Source organism: Antechinus flavipes, chromosome 5 (genome assembly GCF_016432865.1).
Source record: "Antechinus flavipes isolate AdamAnt ecotype Samford, QLD, Australia chromosome 5, AdamAnt_v2, whole genome shotgun sequence".
Lineage (NCBI taxonomy): Eukaryota > Metazoa > Chordata > Mammalia > Dasyuromorphia > Dasyuridae > Antechinus > Antechinus flavipes.
In genome coordinates, this window is record NC_067402.1 from 277659589 (window position 1) to 277673053 (window position 13465).

At 44.5% G+C, this 13465-nt stretch overlaps 1 protein-coding gene across 1 annotated transcript in view; it reads left to right on the forward strand.

The window, feature by feature from the left end:
* Positions 1–3283: 3283 nt before the first annotated feature.
* Positions 3284–13465, forward strand: part of HCFC2 (host cell factor C2) — a 30391-nt gene continuing 20209 nt past the window's right edge. Inside the window, exons 1-5 of the mRNA XM_051961273.1 lie at positions 3284–3556; positions 5984–6132; positions 7064–7224; positions 9924–10132; positions 13016–13100. Of these exons, the coding sequence (XP_051817233.1) occupies positions 3394–3556; positions 5984–6132; positions 7064–7224; positions 9924–10132; positions 13016–13100 (767 nt within the window). The 5' untranslated portion in view covers positions 3284–3393. The remainder of the gene's footprint in view (positions 3557–5983; positions 6133–7063; positions 7225–9923; positions 10133–13015; positions 13101–13465) is intronic.

Genomic DNA, 13465 nt, shown 5'->3' on the forward strand with positions numbered 1-13465 from the left:
CTAGAAGATCCTTACACTTCTGATTCTACGATCTTTATTCTATAAGGAAGAGCCTAGTTCCTTTCTTGAATGTCATTTGCTAATTATTAGACCAAGCCAGTTTCAATGAGCATTTGGATGCGAAAATTTCATTTCCCTGTTCCAAAAGAATAAGGCCCATTCACTCTTAAGGGATGCAGCTAGTTACCAGGAAGGTCCTTCAGTCTTTCCAGAGAGGTTGAGTCTAGTCTGTGTTATCAATGGAAATACTAAGCCAAGGGTTCTTCCCTTGATCTTTATACCTGTAGCACAAAAAGAGCTTCTGTGGGGCAATCTCAGATCTGACCAAAAGCAGTCATAAAAAAGCCATGTGACCAACTGCTTGACTAGTTAAACTTTTCCTACCCTGTAACCAGGTCCCTGGGTATAAAACAAGGCAACTTCTCCTATTTTGGAAATGGAGACATGGGCAAGAATCCCTGGGAGTTGGAAGTGAGAGAAAGCAAAGATAGGCAGAGAAACCCACTGAAGGAATCTCCAAATCAATGAGTTGAAGATAGATTTGGTGTATTGAACTTCTCCTAAGGTTCAAGCTCCATCACCAAGACTTACTACTGCCCTGACCTCCCACTCTCCTTGCAATGATTACCTCCCATGTTTTCAGCTGTAAACAAATTGAGGCAGGTGATGGCTTAGTCTCCTTTTCTTTTCCCCATTGCTATAAGCTCCCCTTCTATCTGATTCCAATTTTTCTTCTTTAGGCAACCTGACCATCACTTAGACCTCCATCAAAAAGTTCCCTCTAGCTATGGAAATCTATCTTACCTTATTTTATAAAAATCTCATCCTATTTACTCCCAGAAAAATAGGTGTGGAATACACTATTGGAAGGGGGAAGGGTAATAAAAAGAGAGGACATATTGGCGGGGAGGGGCAGGAAGTGGTCAGTACCAAAACACTTTTGAGGAGGGACAGGGTCAATAGAGAAAGAGAATAAATTGGGGGGTGGGGTACAGTTAGCTATAGTAATTGTATAAAAAAAATCAAAGCAAGTTTCTCTGATAAGGCCTCATTTTTCAAACATAGAGGGAACTGAGTCAAATTTATTTTAAAAAATAAGCATGCTCTAACTGATAATGATAAAAAGATATGAATCTATGCCCAAAGGGATATAAATTAATGCATATCCTTTGACATAACACTACTACTAGATACAAATATCAAAAGAGATTGGGGAGGGAAGAAAAATGACCTATATGTACAAAAATATTCATTAACACCTCTCTTCTCAGGACAAAAAAAATTGAGTGGATGCCTATCAATTGCAGAATGGCTCAATAAACTATGGTATTAGCAGTGTTACTTCTGGGCTTATATCCCAAAGAGATACTAAAGAAAGAAAAGGGACCTATATGTGCCAAAATGTTTGCAGCAGCCCTGTTTGTAGTGGCTAGAAACTGGAAATTGAATGGAAGCCCATCAATTGGAGAATGGCTGGGTAAATTGTGGTATATGAATGTTATGGAATATTATTATTCTGTAAGAAATGACCAGCAGGATGAATACAGAGAGGACTGGCGAGACTTACATGAACTGATACTAAGTGAAATGAGCAGAACCAGGAGATCATTATATACTTCGACAACGATATTGTATGAGGATGTATTCTGATGGAAGTGGATTTCTTTGACAAAGAGACCTAACTCAGTTTCAATTGATAAATGATGGACGGAAGCAGCTACACCCAAAGAAAGAACACTGGGAAACGAATGTGAACTATTTGCATTTTTGTTTTTCTTCCCGGGTTATTTATACCTTCTGAATCCAATTCTCCCTGTGCAACAAGAGAACTGTTCGGTTCTGCAAACATATATTATATCTAGGATATACTGCAACATATCTAACATATATAGGACTGCTTGCCATCTAGGGGAGGGGGTGGAGGGAGGGAGGGGAAAAATCTGAACAGAAGCAAGTGCAAGGGATAATGTTGTAAAAAAAATTACCCTGGCATGGATTCTGTCAATATAAAGTTATTATAAAATAAAATAAAATATATATTTAAAAAAAGAAAAAAATAAACTATGGTATGTATTTGTGAAGGAATAGTATTGTTCTGTGGGAAATAATGCGCAGGATGCTCTCAGAAGAAAAAAACAAACAAAAAACTACCACCAACAACAACCACCCAGAAAGTCCTATGTGAACTCAAGCAAAGTGAAATGTATTGTATACAAATAGCAAGGTTCTGGGACGACCAGTTGTAAATAACTTTGCTATTCTTAGTAATACAATCCTCCACGACTACTTATGATGAAAAATCCTACCCATACCCAGAGAAGGAACTGATTATGTCTGAATAGAGATTGAAGCATTCTCTCTCTATATTTTTCTTGAGAGTTATTTTCATTAGGGTGAGAGATTTATGTTTTCTTTCACGGCTTGACTTTTATGGAAATATTTTGCTTAACTTCACATGTGGTTTCTTAATTGTGTGTGGGAATAAAGGAGTGAAGCTAGAGATGAAAAAATTTAAAAACAAATGTAAATTTTTTTTGATTTATTTTGAATTTGGTTTACCAAAATTTGGGTAAATTTTGAACTGTGGGAAAATATTAAATAAATAAAAGTTCCTCTTGGTCACATGATTGCTCTCAGGATGGGCCCACATCTTTCTTACTTTCTGCTCCCCCCCCCACCTGCGTGGGGCTTTTCCCTTCTCCTTCTTCCCTCACCACCTGCCCCTTAAGGCAAGATCCTTCCTTCCTCCCTCCTCCCTATCACCTTACCCACTTTATGCCTCCTTCAGGGATGCTCCTCTTCCCCTCTCCTCTCCCATCATCTTTCCCACTCTGCCTCCCTCCCAAGGTGGGTTCCTCCTTCCTCCCCTATCACCTTTTTACTTCCCTCCCTCCCCGTACTTTTTTCCCCCTCCCTTCTCCCTCCATCACCTTTCCCACTCTCTGCCCCTCCCAATCACCTTACCTACCTTCTGCACCCCCAAGGGTGCTTCTCCTTCCTCCTCCTCCCCTTCCCATCATCTTTCCCATTCTGGCCCTCGCCCTAGGGTGGGGCTCTTCCCTCCTCCCCCATCATTTTTCCCACCCTCTGCCCCCCAGGGCGGGGCTCTTCCCCCCTTTTTCTTCCCCCCTTTTTTCCCCCCTTTTCCTTTCCCCCTCTTTCTTTCCCCCTTTTTCTTCCCCCCTTTTTCTTCCCCTACTCTTCTCTCCTCCTGTTCCCTCCCTCACACGGCCCCGCCTCTCCACAGCCCTCAGGGGGCGGGGCCTCGGCCCTTATCTTCGGGCGCCCCCTCTCCGGTCCGCAGCCCCGCCCCCAGGAGAGGTAAAGAGGTGGAGCGGCGGCGACCGGGGCGCTGTGCATTGTGGGGCCGCCGAGGGGGCGGGGGTGAGCAAGATGGCGGCTCCCTCCCTCCTGAACTGGAGGCGGGTTTCCTCCTTCACGGGGCAGGTTCCCCGCGCCCGGCACGGGCACCGAGCCGTGGCCATTCGGGAGCTCATGATCATCTTCGGTGGAGGCAACGAGGGCATCGCGGACGAGCTGCATGTCTACAACACGGGTAGGCGGCGGTTGGCCCCGCGCGGGCGGGCGGGGGCGCGGGCGGCGGCCCGGGGGCCGGGGCGCTGACCCCTCCACTGACCCGGCCTTGACCTTGACCCGGGCTTGGGCCAGCTGTCACGATGCAGGGTCCGCTCCGCCTCCGGCCGCGCCGCGGTCCCTCTTCCCCAGTGGCGAGGCCGGGCCGGGCCCCCTGCGCCCCGAGACCTGGGCCGGCTCCCCCTGCGAGCCACGGTTTCTCCATCTGCAAGCGAGGGCCTGGGCTCGCCGAGCTCCGAGAACCCACCGGGGCTGGAAGCGTCCCCGAGCCTCAGTTTCCCCGTTTGCAAGCGAGGGCCTGGGCTCGCCGAGCTCCGAGAACCCACCGGGGCTGGAAGCATCCCCGACTCTCGGTTTCCCCGTTTGCAAGCGAGCTCTGAGAACCCACTTGTTCTGTGAGGCTCTGTGAGCCTCAGTTTCCCCATCTGCAAAAAAGGAGTCGCTCTCCGTGAGATGGGGAGACGCTTCCTATTGTAGAGGATAGAGTACTGGGGCTTGGAGCCCGGGAAAATCCAGGTTACAATCGGGGCTGCGACTGTCGACCTGATTGAAAGACCCTTTTCTCTTCAACCCACGAGACTGAACTCTTTTACCTCTTTGAACACCTTCCTCCCTCCCGGGCTCCCCACCCCCGCTCCCAGGCCACCTGGGGGCCCAGGGAGCTGGACCCGATTTGTCCAAATGCACCCATCATTGCATTTGAGCTCGGTCCCGGGACTGCATGGCCGGCGTTCTTTGCGTGCATCTAGCGGACTCTCGGATTATTCCTGACACTTGGGGGAGGGGGAGGAAGGAAGGAGGCGGGCGGGCGGGGGGAAGCCGGGCTGAGGTGCCGGGTAGCTGGGAGCTGGCCTGGCCGGAGCCGGGGGCCTGCCGCGGGGACCCCGGCTAATCCCGAGTGTTGCCCAGCCGAAGGCCCCGCCTCTGGGAGACTGGCCCTCCCCGGAGAGGAAGTGAGGCTTTTTAATTTTTAATTTTTTTGCTCTCTTGCAAATGCTGGATGCATTGAGAGGGCAGCTTTCTTTCTTTCTCCCTGGCGGTTTGTGCGGGAGGATGAAGGCTTGTATTATTTGCCACCTGTTTCATCCCCCGTGGCTTCCTTCGGGCTTGGCTGCGAATCAGAAACCCCGGGCCGGCTCCCTGAAATTAGCTTTAATGGGAGAGGCTGTGGGGAGCTGGGGATTGAATGGCGGTCTGCGAGTCGTCTGAGGTTTTTTGACACTTAAACTCGGCGACTAGCCGGATCGATTAGCTTCTGGCTATTTAAATGTTTCTGTGCTCTAAGTATACACACCTAATCAGAGGTCTGCCTAACCTGCCCTTTAAACTACAAAGAGTTTGCTTAGGAAATCTGCATTTTAAAGACCTGTGCTTAGGCATTGTTGGGGGTGGGAAGCGTTGCTTTGTGGATTGAGGACTAGCCCGAGAGCCTGGAAAACCCAAGAAAGATCTCGGGATAAGTTCCGCCTCTGCCTTTTACTATTTATGTCATCTCTAGGGCTCAGTTTTCTCATTTGTGAAAGGAGGTATGGAAATCGGTGATTTCTGATATCCCTCTAGAGCCGTGGTCCTGTGACACAGACCAGCTCCGGGAATGTGGGCAAATCACTTACACTCTCGGGACCCTCTAAGAATATTATACACCAGTTGCCAAGAGTTTTGAGTAGAGAGAGGTGTTTTCCCTTCCTCTCCTTCCCCCTCTCTCTTCTCCCTCTCCCTCCTCCCCACTCTCTTCTCCCTCTCCCTCCTCCCCACTCTCTTCTCCCTCTCCCTCCTCCCCACTCTCTTCTCCCTCTCCCTCCTCCCCACTCTCTTCTCCCTCTCCCTCCTGCCCCCCTCTCCCCTTCCTCTCCCTCTCCCTCCTGCCCCCCTCTTCCCTTCCTCTCCCTCTCCCTCCTGCCCCCCTCTCCCCTTCCTCTCCCTCTCCCTCCTGCCCCCCTCTCCCCTTCCTCTCCCTCTCCCTCCTGCCCCCCTCTCCCCTTCCTCTCCCTCTCCCTCCTGCCCCCCTCTCCCCTTCTTCTCCCTCTTCCTCCTGCCCCCCTCATCTCCTTACTTTTTCTTCCCTTCCTTTCTCTTTCTTTCTTATATATTTTATCTTTTCATTTTAAGTTAAAATCTAAGTTAAAAAGTATGTTCTCTCACTCCTTTCCAACTTCAATTTCAAAGGGAAAAAAAATGTCTTGTGACAAATATGCAGAGTCAGGCTAAAGTTCCTCATTGTCGAAGTCAGTCCAGAAATGTGTGACTTGTTCCCCATCTTAAAGTGGAGGGAGATTTCTCACTGGGAGTTCTCTCACAGTGATGAAATCACAGGTTCGAGCCACTTCCAGTTCACTTCAACTCAATTGGTGCTGTGATTTTAATTAGATTTTTTTTTTTTTCGGGATAGTCACGAACCAGTGGTTCCTTCCTGCAGTTAGAGGTGATATTCCTCCAGGCTGTGCTGCCCATGGGTTTGTCTGTGATGGCACCAGAATTCTGGTCTTTGGAGGAATGGTTGAATATGGAAGATACAGCAATGAGCTCTATGAATTACAGGTGAGCACAGCCTGCTTCTCGTGAGGGTCTCCAATTTTGATAAAGCTTCAAGATTGTGAAAACGTTGCAAATTCTTTTTATAAATTGCAAGTGTTTCCATTACATGAAGCAGCTATTTATCCTTTGGTTAGAAACATTATAAATGTTAATTCTGCATTCGGACTTTAGGTAACTATTTTGTTGCTTGTTTTGCCTCAGTTAAACCACATCTCTACCGCTCTGCAGTAGCTTCTTTTGTGTCTCATTCCTACCTGGAAACATGAGCAATGTCTGTAAAGGGAGGATGGTTAAGCCCTAGTGGGCAAACTGTCACAAAAGGGCAAAATATGCCCCTATTTATAGACAATACTTTTGAAAGTGGTTTCAGATATCCCATTTTACTAGGAATTTGGGACAGAAATGTGAGAGCAAGAAATTGGAGAAGCTAGCACTGGTTAATTATAAGTTTACATTCCACTGCTTCCCACTTGGAGAGAATGATAACAAAAATAATACTTGATACAAGTTATATTTATCTTGGTTTAAGAGAGGTTACATCTATTTAGAAAGTATTTCAGGATTCGGGTGTCCTCAGGATTGCCATCATCATTCAAATGACTTTAACATATTATAAAGTGTTTTGTAAACCTTAAAATGTTTATTGTTATTTTATCATAACTAAAATTCTATGGATAAGATGGGGTTTGAATTGTAAAAGTTCTGTGATATGTATCCTGGAAAAGGTATGTGTGCATTTAAAATTCCTTGTGTGTTCTTTTTTTTTTTTTTTTCTCCCCTCAAAGTTCAGAACGTGGAGAAGTAAAGGAGAAAGAACCCTAATTATTTTGGATTTGCCTTTAATTTATATTCTTGGAGACCGTTTATTATAATGACTTCTGTGCCCTTGGTGATATAAGCACTTCTTGCCATCTTTTCTTTCTTTCTTTTAAAGGCAAGCCGTTGGCTTTGGAAAAAAATAAAACCTCGACCTCCTGCTACCGGTTTACCTCCTTGTCCTCGACTTGGACATAGCTTTTCTTTATATGGTAATAAATGTTATTTATTTGGTGGCCTGGCCAATGAGAGTGAAGATTCAAACAGTAATGTCCCCAGGTATGCTGACCAGTTTCAGACCAAATCCTTTAAGCTATAATAAAAAGTTAGAAATCTCTTTGGTTTCTGTCATTCAATTTAATTGTTTAAGGGGGCTCTTGACCTAATTTAGTTACACTAATAGAGACTCTCTTGTTATATTTTGTTTTGTTTTATTTATTTTTTTGCTGTTGTTAATTTAAAGGTGTCATTGAGGATAGAACTCTGAATTTCGAATCAAGAAGACCTTAGTTTAAATTTGACTTGAGATATCGTGTTACTTATAAGCAAGCTACTTAATCTGTTTATTTCAATGTTTCTCAACTATAAAATACGAATGATAATAAAACTTACTCTAACTTCCAGGTTGTCTCAAGGAACAAACGAGATAATATTTGTAAAAGTGCTTAGCGTGGTGCCTGGAACAAGATGAGGTCTATGAGAGTAATATTCTTGAGGTTTTAAATTTTAAATTAAATGGATGTTATCTGATGGGGTGCCGGCAAATGTTTAACAAAAAAGTACATATGACGCTTTTAAACTTTATCTGGATTATTAATGTTTTCTCCATTGCTTTTTAAAATCCAGATAATGAACAAAACAGTAAATGAAGGCCTGATTTGTAGCATTTGTTGATTTCCAATATATAAATCTCACACTGAAAATTTAATAATCAGCTCTTGCTAGTCTATTAGCTGGCTCTTGCACACCTCTGTGATATCTATTTTTAAATATTGGTAGACTTCTCTAAATGAGTAAGATGATCAGTTTACAGTTTTTTAGTTAAATTCCTATAGGATTTTTTTTTTTTTTTTTGAAGAATGGAATATCAAATGTAGATGATGTTTATATTCTTAGCTTCAAGATACAGGAAGTTATTGGGAGAGTGTATAGTGAAACCTATCATGTAGGTCCAATGCAAATTACCCAGTGTAACGGTCGGGTGACCTTGAAATGATTCATCACAAATTTGATGTAACCTTTATAGTTTATTCTTTCCTTCAAAATCTCCCATCCGTGCACTTGAATTCAGTGCTCCAAATAACTGGAAGAAGCTAATTTCTATTATATACCAAGACTCTGGGAATAACCTGATACCCTGTATATGTTTGTCTTCAATAATAAGAAATAAGTAATCAGTAAGCAGAAAACCTTTTCCTTTTTAAAGAGCAAAGTTCATCTTTAGAATGATCTATTGACCATTTCAGAGAGACATCTTGGAGTTTTTAATTAATGTGGAGGAAGGGGTGAAATTTCCTAAATCATAACACTTTGAGTTATAAACATATAGTTGGAGAATCATTTAAAATGTTTCAAATGCAAATTTCAAGTGGCTTTTTTTTCACTTTTATTAATTGGAATTTTTACAATAAATCCTTAAATGTTATAAATGATATGGTTATAATTGTGAGTTCTATTATTAATTTTTATTTAAAAGTTTTATATAGCAGAATGAGTTAAAGTATCATTTAATATTTAATAAATGAGGTGCATTGTTACCTCAGTTGGTTCTCACCAAAAAACCCTGTAAAGTAGGTGATGTTGTTATTCCAATTTTACAGATGAGGAAACTGAGGCTCAAAGGGGTTAAGTGACTTGCCCAAGGTCACACAGCTAGCAAGTGTCTGAGGCAGTATTGGAACTCTGATCTTCTTGACTCCACATACTATGCTGTAATTCCGTGCCTCTGCCAGAAATTTGGTTCTCTTGTCCTTCTGATTTAAGAATATTAGAGGGAGTAATCACCAGTTTTTAGGCATTTCTGTAATTGCTCAGAAAACAGGGACCCTTTATATAGGATGAAAGGCTTTAAGGTTTGCAAAATCTTTATATAATTTCTGTGAAGAGGCCTCATGTGACCTCTTGGAAATGAAGAAAACTTAAAAAAAAAAAAGTTCAGTTAATAAAAAGCAAACAGACAAAAAGAAATAAAGAAGAGGGGTTGAAGTGCTCCCCGCCTCAGTTGCCACAGCTTATTGAAGGTCCTCTTTGCCAGCCTCTTAGAGTAAATGCCAAATTTATGGCATTCTGGGGCCAGATTTTAAGTAAAATTGATGTTAACTGATGTAGTGTGGTAAATGTGTAACAACTGGCTCTCCAGGAAAAAGTACATATGACACTTGTAAACTTAATCTGGATTGCTTTTTAAAGTCCAGATAATGAACAAAATGGTCAATAAAGGCCTGATCTGTAGCATTTGCTGATTTTCAACATATAAATCTCACACTAAAATTTAATAATCGGCTCTTGCTAGTCAGTTAGCTGGCTCTTGCACACCTCTGTGATATCTATTTTCAAATATTGTTAGACTTCTCTGATTTGGGCAGTAACTTTCTTGCCATGAGGCTTTTCCCGAGAACCCTCCCCAAGGCCCCATTTTCTACATACACATACAAACACAAGCACATGGTCAGTATATATACATGTAACACCTGTCTATACAAGCCCACATATGTGTTCATATGCACACCATGTTCATGTGTGCACACAAGGCAACCACATGTACATCTCAGTATACAGACATATGCTCATATACCTGTGTGCAATTATGCTGCTGTATGTGCATGTCAACGGGTACATGCTATTGCAAGTGCACACGTATGTATGCTTGTATTATACGTGTGTTGATGTGTAGGGATAGTTTTTTTTTATATATCTAACTCTGTTCCCTGAGTATCACACCCTGATTTTCAAACCTCGATTTGCTTTTTATCCTTTAGGTATTTAAATGACTTCTATGACCTGGAGCTACAGCATGGCTCTGGCGTCGTGGGGTGGAGCATCCCGGTGACCAAAGGCATTGTGCCTTCCCCGAGAGAGTCCCACACGGCCGTTATATATTGCAGGAAGGATTCGGGCACCCCCAAAATGTACATTTTTGGAGGAATGTGTGGTTCCCGGCTTGATGACTTATGGCAACTCGATCTAGGTGAGTTTGGGACCCCTTTGACCCAGACTCGGCAGCGTTTCAGGAGACTCCTCCGGGTTCTGTCGCTGGCACCTGGGAGTGACCCAGACATGGGTAGCTCTTAGCCGATCCACTTACACTAGCATCATCTTGTGGGTTTGTGTGCCAGGCCCAAGGAGCAAAAAGGGCGGGGGGAACAGCACAGAGACAGGTGAGTGGAAGGCAGTTCCCCGCTAGTCGGGGCATGTTATATGTATGTATATGTGGGTGAGAAAAGTCTAGAGCTGACTTTTGAGAGACATCAGAGAGGACAAGAAGCAAAGGGGAAGGGATAGAATGCCAGGCCTGGGGGCACAGCAATGCAAAGGCATAGGAGAGGAGCAATATGCAGGAGGATGGGAGGAGAGGCCAGAGCTCTGTGGGGACAGTGGATGGGACAGGAGAGAGGCAGGGAGACCAGGTGGAGATTTGTTGGAATAGTTGGTGATGAGAGGCTGCCCTGGTAGTGGCAGTGTGAGCAGAGGGGAAGGGGCTGCTGTGGAGGTGGATCATGAGGAGGATGCAGCCCTTGCTGGGAACCGAGATGGGGAAAAGTGATGAGCACTGCTGAGGTACACGTGTCTGCCAGCTGACCAGCTGAAAGTAGCCAAGAAGCAGTTCATGATGCAGGACTAGCCCAAAGGGAGAGATGAGGTCTGGGAGTCACCTGCATAGAGGCCCATATGGAAACTCATGAAGTCACTGAGGGAGACACAAAGAAAAGGAAGCCCAGGACAGAGCCTTGGGGCACCCACAGTGTAGACTGAGGACGAGAAACAGGAAGAAGGTAGAGGGGAGAGGCTGGTCTGCTGCAGAAGAGGGGACATGGGGGCCTGAAGATGGGAAAGAGACCACGTCATTGGCAATACATGGAGCAGTCTGCTGGGTACAAGCCAGGAAGGGAGGGGGTCAAAGTACGGGAAGAAGGGCTGCCCTTGGCAAGCACAAGGGCTACCTTTTCATCAGAGAAAATGAGAGGGGGGGTGTGACAAACGAGGTGTCTAGATGAAGAACAGGGAAGACGAGGCTACTCGGCAGAGAATCTCCTTTTGTTTGTAGGGAGTTTTTTGTTTTTGTTTTTAAAGGAGGAGACCTTTGCTGAGGATGGAGATGCAGAGATCAGGGTGGGATACTGTTGGAAGTCTTGAGAGGATTTCAAACAGCCTTTGTGGTGGGTGGGATAAATTGGGAAGGAAAAACAGATGGTCCTGAAACCACAAGGGCTGAGATGAGATAAAATATGTTTGTAGTGGACCCAGTCAGCTGGGTGGCAAGTCTGCTTTCAGTTCTTGCAAAAACATGAAAGTAGGAGTTGAAATGGTGGTTAAGAGATGGAGTAGGGGGCAGTAACTCAGGCTTTGGAGCATAGGTTTGCAAAGACTGGAGCGGAATAATATAAGAGAATAAAGGCTTTGACAGTATGGCTAGCTTAGAGCTGAATTGGGGCTCAATAAGGTGGTGAGATTAGCAAGAGAGGGGGTCATGGATGTCCTGGCAAAATATCGGGAGGTGGACAGACCATGGGTCAGAAAGAGGATGACAGAGAGGTTTGGGGAGAGGGAAGAAGGGAATATTCGGGTGCTTAGTTGTGGAAGCAGAGCTTTGTGGGTAATGCTGAGGCAAAGGCCGAGACAGTCTGGGGATAGCAGAGATGAAATGGAGGAGTAAGGCCAAAGGAGGTGAGAAAGTCGAGGAACAAGGAGGTTGGGATGTTTCAGGGGAATATCTTTGTGGCCCAAGGGAAAAGGGAAACTGTGGGGCAGACCCTGGATACACTGAGGGCCCCTGGATCTGGACTGGATGATCACTTTGGGTAGGGTAAAATTCAGAGGAATAGCCAGAGGCTTTTCTGCCAGAAGGTGTAAGCATGATTAGCACAGGGCTGTAGGGGTTAACTCCTGTGAGGGATCCCTAAGTTGTCCAGAAGTATCCCAAGCTGGGGGACTGGTGAGCTCCTCACCTTGTTCTCCCCTCTCTCCCTGCCGGTGATATTGGGATGAGCGCTATTAATTAAAGCAGGAAGATGGCATAATGGAGAGAGCATTGGACATAGCATCAGGAAGACCTAAGTTCAAATCTTATGTCAGACTCTTATTAGCTATGATAAGTCACTTCGTCATTTGCCTCAGTTTCCTCATCAGTAAAATGAGCTAGAAAAGGAAATGGCAAACCCCTGCAAGTATCTCTGCCAAGAATACCCCACAGTGGGCCAAAAAGAGTCAGAAACGAATGGAAAGTGACTAGATAGCTGGTGCATGGATAGAACAACAGCCTTGGAGTCAGGAGGTTCAAATTCATCCTTGGACAGTTAATAGCTGTGTGACCCTGGGCAGGTCACTTAACCTCTATTTGCCTCAGCTCCTCATCTGTAAAAATGGGGACACACATTGGAGAGGGAAATGGCAAGAAAACCCCATGGACAAAGTCCATGGGTCACATGGAGTCAGACACAACTGACTAAACAGCAAAGTGTTAGCTACTGTTGTTTCTAAGCAGCACTTGAAAACTATTATATAGTTTTATAAATGATTGTAAAATCATAGCAGCATGAATATATAGTGCTTGAAGATTTGCCCAAAAAAATTGCAAATATTATTTAATTCTCACAGTAAACTTAGGAGACAAGTGCTGTTATTATTCCTATTTTACAGATGAGAAAGCTGAGGCACTGAGATTAAATGGTTTACCTGTGGTCCCACAGCTAGTAAGCATCTAAGGTAGGATTTGAATACAAGTTTTCTAGACTTCTGGTCCAGCATTCAACAGGAAGTTAGAGTGGTAGGAAATATTTTGTCTTCAAAAGAATCTGCAAAAGCCACAGTCGTTGGAAGTCGCTAAAAGAGGTTTGTGTCTTTTTGCTTTCAGAAACTATGTCATGGTCACAACCAGAAACCAAAGGAACTGTGCCACTCCCGCGGAGTCTTCACACGGCCAATGTTATAGGAAACAAGTAAGTTCTGCGGTTGAGTATCCCGTCTCACCTCCAAGACTTAATAGCCTGCCCTCACCGCTTTTGGTTCGACCTGAATGTGAAATCCTCAGTGTGCCCCGTTTTCAGTGGGGCTTCTCCAGGGTCAGGACGCCAAATCTTGTAGCTGTGGCTCTGGAGTCTTTTTCTATGAAATCCAGGGCTGCCTCTGTGCTGGCTTCCGTACTTAGGAAATAGCATTACTGACAGTTAATAGCATTACTGCTCCAGCATTGGATTTGTTGTCACCATCTTCTGGGTCCAGAATGTAGTTTCTTTAAATGTCGTGTACTTCAAGGGTTAGGACTTAGTGGTTTCTTGTACATTAGCAAAATTGTCGTTTTTAT